At 36.5% G+C, this 6,000-nt stretch overlaps 1 protein-coding gene across 1 annotated transcript in view; it reads left to right on the top strand.

The window, feature by feature from the left end:
- The window catches only part of LOC149188342 (SH3 domain-containing protein 2-like), a 172,372-nt gene extending 168,915 nt beyond the window's left edge, over positions 1-3,457 (top strand). The window contains exon 11 of the mRNA XM_089411648.1: positions 3,027-3,457. Coding sequence (XP_089267774.1) covers positions 3,027-3,131 — 105 coding nt within the window. The 3' untranslated portion in view covers positions 3,132-3,457. The remainder of the gene's footprint in view (positions 1-3,026) is intronic.
- Positions 3,458-6,000: the final 2,543 nt, after the last annotated feature.

Below are 6,000 nucleotides of genomic sequence, written 5' to 3' on the forward strand. Positions count from 1 at the left end.
CGAAAGGGGTTTCTCACTAGAACAGATGCTCCGAACGCAACAGAGCAGTTCTCTCGGCCCGAAAGCAGTCAGAAACAGCAGATCTAGGAAACGACAGCCGCATGCAGTTCTACCGGCTTCAGATTTGGATCACCAACGGACGCGGCCCTCAAATAGCTCCGATTCCATGTAGGAATTTACAGGGTAAGTTCCTCAGAAAGAACACTAAAAGGACACCGCTCACAACCAGATCTCAAATCAATACACCAGTATTTTTGACGTGGTTAAAACCCTCAAAGTGCAAGGAGGGAAACAGTCCACGCACTGTCCCAACGTGGGTACTACAGGCAATTTATTAATCAAAGAATGAAAATTTACATAAGCTTCTCTCATGCACGGATTACCCGAACAATGACCCTCCATGCGCTTTAAATAGAACTCATGGACCAATCGGGTGTCAAGCCACGGATCAAGTGTCGGTAATACCGAGGTGAGAGTGAACCGTCGGATCACTACATATCGTGACCGTCGGATTGTAAGTTACAAAATGTACAACGGTAAAGAAACACACTTTACCTAACTCTAACCTAACTCTATACTAGACCAAGTTGAACTTAACTATATCCTATGTGTCGGAATATCCTAACAGATTATGAGCTTTGAAAATTTTTGGTACACTACTTGCTTGGACTTGTGACAAAATGAGTGCAATAGGGTAGACAATGTAATCCTTCAAGGGACTTTTGACTTCGAATAATTTCTTTATTAGCGACTTTCAATTTTGAATAATTTCTTTATATGTGAAACTCACAAAATCTTTGTACTGGTAAACATATAAGAGATAATATAATCTCTTTTACAGTGTTATATGCGAACTTAAAAACATATTCTCTCAAGCACTAATTCTCCCTCATCATTCTCAATTCTAAGAAAAGAGCACTTTTAACTATTCCACCAAAAGATATTCCCGTTCTTTATTGTATTAAGAAAAAAATACATAGTATATGCACACATAAAAAAGGGACGTGATAACTTATCCTTGGAAATAAAAATGATAGCACTCTGCGGCTCTATGCAGTGCTCCAGGACTTCATTTAGTTGCTTTAGATTTTGTGAGATTTCTGGGATTCATCTAATAGAATTTTGCTGCCCGTTCATGATGTTTACACGCAGCTTCACGCACAGGTCAACTATAATGCCGCTCCATGCACACAGGTTGTTCTACACTGTTCTAGGTCTACAAAACCCCACATAGATTGCTTCTCAAGTTCCACGCCTCAATGCTTGTGCAACAACCTCATGGATGCAGACTCCTTGTCCAAAAGCAAATGCTTGAACCAATCATTACCTACAATCTCTCACCAACCTTTCCACAAATCTCTCATCATGGATGCAGACTCCTTGTCCAAGAGCAAATGCTTGAACCAGTCATTACCTACAATCTCTCAACAACCTTTCCACAAATCTCTCATCATTAGTTCTCCATCTCAAGCTAAATCTTTGAGACATAACGAAAACTTAACAATCATTTATACTAGAATATGACAAATGATCATTATTCCAACACATATGGCATAAAACAGGTATGCTGGGCATGATATATTAAGATTGACAAATACTTGGATGGTTCCAGTGGAGACCTTTAGATTCCAATCTATATGTCAAAAGCATTGGTAATGATATCATTCTACTATTCATATGTAGATGGCATCATTATTATAGGTCGTGAGGCCAGCGCTACTGAATAGATCAAATCTAATATGAGTAAAGCTTTTGACATGATTGCTCTAGGCCTTGTACATTACTATTTACATGTAGAAGTTTGACAAACACAACAATATCTGTCTCACAAACAAAATATTTCAAGAGTTTGCTTGATAGGTTCAGAATGGTTGATTGCAAAGTCTTGTCTCCACCCATGGAGAAACGGTTGAAGCTTTCAGCCAAGACGAACTCTAAGGCAATTAATCAGTCAATCTATAGGTAGCTATTGGAGAGCTTGATATACTTGACAGCCACTAGACCTAATTTGAGTTACATTGTGAGCTTAATTTCCAGATTCATGGCAGTGCTGAAGGTAGAGCATTGCATTGTGACAAGGAGGGTGTTAAGATATGTGAAAGGGACACTTGGCTTTGGCATTCTGTGCAACAGAAGCAAATAACCTAGGCTGTGTGGGTATATAGATTCGTATTGGGTAGGTTGCATGGATGATAGAAAGTCAATTTTTGGATATATATTCAGCCTTGGGATGGGTGTAGTCGCATGGGCCAGTTAGAAGCAGCATGTGGTAGTGTTTTCATTGATAGAAGCAGAATATTGAGCATATGCGCGTGGCAGTTTGGCTTAGGAGGATGCTTTTAAACATGAAGATGCTGCAGACAAAGCCAACACCCCTACTTTGTGACAATCAAGGGATGCTCAAACCAGCTAAAAATCTAGTCTTCTACATAAATACAAGGCATTGTGAGATACATTGCCACTTCATCAAACCACTTCTAGAGGATGGATCTATTTAGCTGGTGTACTTTCTCACTGAAGAACAAACCACAGACACACAAAATTCTAGGATTAGCTTGGTGTAGTTAGTAGATTGACCATTAAGGGAGGGTGTTTAAAAAAATGTTGGATTATAATCGTCAATTAAATATTGGATATAGGCATTAAAAGGGTCAACTTGACTTTATGTTATTTTATGCTTTTATGCGTTATTTCACTTTAGTGTATTTCTTGGTTTACTCGTTATTCATAAAGTGGATCAACTCGACTAGCTTGTAACTTTTTACAAGGAAGCTTTCACTTTGTCATTTTTGTAATGCAATACAGATAATTCTTTCAAGTTATCTTGGTTTCTTAATGTGTTCAATTTCCATGATAATAGTGTACATGAATTTATGAATATAAATACTTCTACCATGCTGTTAGCTTTTGCCTTATTATTAGTTGCCATGATAAAGGTCTTCTATTGCAGCTTGTATTTCAAGGAATTGACAGTCTGTGGTGGATATTTTATGCTGATCTTTTCTGCCTGTTGCAATGGTGTTTAGGTCTCTCCTACAGGCTGGGCTGAGGGTGAATGCAAGGGAAAGGCTGGTTGGTTTCCATCAAGTTTTGTGGAGAGACGTGAGCGTGTTCTAGCCAGCAAGATCTGATTTTTCTGATGGTTGGTAGGTTTTGAAGGATATGTCGATGTTTTAGACTGCCACCTGAATCCATTGATTCATTGGTAGACTTTTGAAATTGCTTTGAGAATATCAGTCAGGTTTTGCTTTAAACCGTAGGTTTATTCCCCAGTCTTCAAAATTTGAGATCAAGAAATGTATGTGTTATCTGAAAGTGGCGGTTGTATTTTTTAATTTATTCGACATATTAGTTCTACCTTATATGTTGTCATTAGCATCCAATCTCTGGAGCTGGTTTCTTCTGCTTTGTCCAAAAATTGTATACTTTGACATAAAATGCAGGCATTTCTTTTGTATGCTGTTCTTGATGAATGCTAATTTATGCTGTGTGTAAACTTGGAGGACTAAGAGCAGAGAATATGTAGTGGGAACATATTATTGTATTGTGGTTATTGTCATACAATATGTTTGAAAGCAGAAAATACAAGGTGGTAGGGTGGAGAAAAGTGCTAACATATCTGGATAAAAGGTTAAAAGTCTTAGAATCAAATTGCAGTTGCAGTTAGAATTACGTATTCCCCATTTCTGCCGGTAATGAGTGTTAAATGATAGAATATCTCTAAGTAAAACCTAAGTGAAGCCTGTTCAGAAGACGAGACAGTATGATTTGGTTTAAAAGTTCACAGAGACGGTGATTATCACAGTAAATAATTGCTGAGCATGCGTTGCTTTTTCTTCTATCTCGGAAGTTGTTCGAGCAAAACAGTTGAGTTGATGTATTAGAATTTAGAAACGGAGAAAATATTTTGGATACCTTCCTAACTCGAACTAGAGTATTTCTTTGTACTTACATAAGCATGTGTTGGAACATGCCTGAGATACTCTTCAAATCATCTCACACAAGCATCTATTCTATTTTTATCAAGTGCTCCGTGAATTGAACTTGACCCGTTTTTAACGTGTTTGTTCCAATTATAGTTGCATACAATTGGATCAATTTGGGGTTGGATCGATTTTATTCGTGTAGTTTGATCATTGACTGTATTCCTGTTTTATATAGATGTTAGAAGTCTAGAATAAATTGGCGTCAGTGCTCGAAAGCTTAATCGTGAGTACCTTTTATTCCCGATGGCAGTTAATTTTGTTTTTGAATCGCAACTGATACAGGTTTCCAAACTTTTCAGATTTGCAGTTAGCAGTAATCTAAAGGTAAGGCATATCTCCTCACGCTGCTGGGAATATCTACCAAACAGGCTTGCCTATACTCTGGTTTGTGTTACTCATCAGAAGAAAGTTTAAGAAATCATAAATATAATGGCATTTCTTTGCTTCCCTGTAATAAGCATCTAATGCCTGTTCTATTTACCAAATACGTGAAAATAAAAATTGAATATGTAAGACTCTAAAGCGCAACTCGTTAAGAAATCATAAATTTAATGGCATTTCTTTGCTTCCCTATAATATGCATCTAATGCCTGTTCTATTTACTAAATACGCGAAAATAAAAATTGAATATATAAGACTCAGGTACAACTCGAAGGAACAATCCTGCACACATTCATTAGCAAGCAGTTAACACTACATGTGAAATACAGCAAACAAAAGTGTCTTGTCTGCAAGAGAACTCTATTATCTAAACATGTGGAATGGTCATGGAGTGGTTTCCACACAACCATAAGGAATCTTGGGATGATTGCTACCTTTTCTATGAAGGCTATGAGCTGATAAGGGCAACGGGAATTCTCACATGCTCATAGGCTTACAAACCTTTTGACAAAATTTCACACAGGTAACCACTCATAGAATTGCGACCAAACAATTCATGCATGCTTAGAAGCAACTCTGTGATGTTCAATTGGGTACTTGCTAATCTAAAAGCCATGCGAACATTTACTTACCAACCTCCTTCGTTAAACAATAGCCGATCCTTGCCCAACTTTGGCACTAGAGCAGAGGGCTATGGACACTTTAGGTGCTCTCATTCCTCCCTTCACTATCATCTCTTTGCAAGCACAAGTAAATTTATTGTAGATTGATCTCAGCTTATTCCAAGCCTGCATCACTTTTCTGCCTACTTAGCTTGTGGTTTATCTCACACGTACACTTCTTCTCACTATTGATGCATTAACCTCCACCACTCAAACACAATGAGAAGGAATCATATACTAACTTCAACCCTTTTGGACAATATGCTGAAGTGCTCATAAAGGGTGGGATAATGACGTAAATTACGCCAGTGAGTGAACACCGACGAATAAAGAGCAAAAGAATGCAAAGTCAGATACATCAAGTTGACCCATATGGATCTGGTTCCTGAAAACATTAACAAGAGTAGCAATTCGCAATAGAGAGGACGTTGCAAAATGTTTTTTGGTATCCTCCATACAGAATGAAAGATCTATATAGGGAAGTGGGGATGCCTCAGCAGCTGTGGAAGCGTGATGTGGTCAAGCCACATATGAGGAATAACTTGACTGTTAAGACTCACAGAAGAGGCTCATCTTCACCTATCATTTTTTAATTATATATCTACATGTTTTGTGTTATATATACTCTGATAAATTATTTCTTATTAACTCCAAATTGGTTTAATACAAGGAAATAATATTAAAGACTTAAAAAAAATCAAAATTCTTAAAAACCGAATAAAGACAAATTATTATTTATTTATAACTATGTTAAAAATGGAAAGTTAAAATATTTGAATCTAAAATTTTATTACATTCATGTTTAGATTTTATATTTCATTTATTTTATAAATTATCAAAACAATTTAAATCACGTTTTTTACATTCGTTTTTAGATTTTACATTTCATTTATTTTATAAATTATTAAAATAGTGTCTTTTATAATGATTTTACGAAGTAATTTAAAAACCAGAGAGAATAATTTAAATAA

Source organism: Pinus tabuliformis, chromosome 3_1, assembly GCF_031772625.1.
Source record: "Pinus tabuliformis cultivar Carrire ecotype Pingquan chromosome 3_1, CPIR1, whole genome shotgun sequence".
Classification (NCBI taxonomy): domain Eukaryota; kingdom Viridiplantae; phylum Streptophyta; class Pinopsida; order Pinales; family Pinaceae; genus Pinus; species Pinus tabuliformis.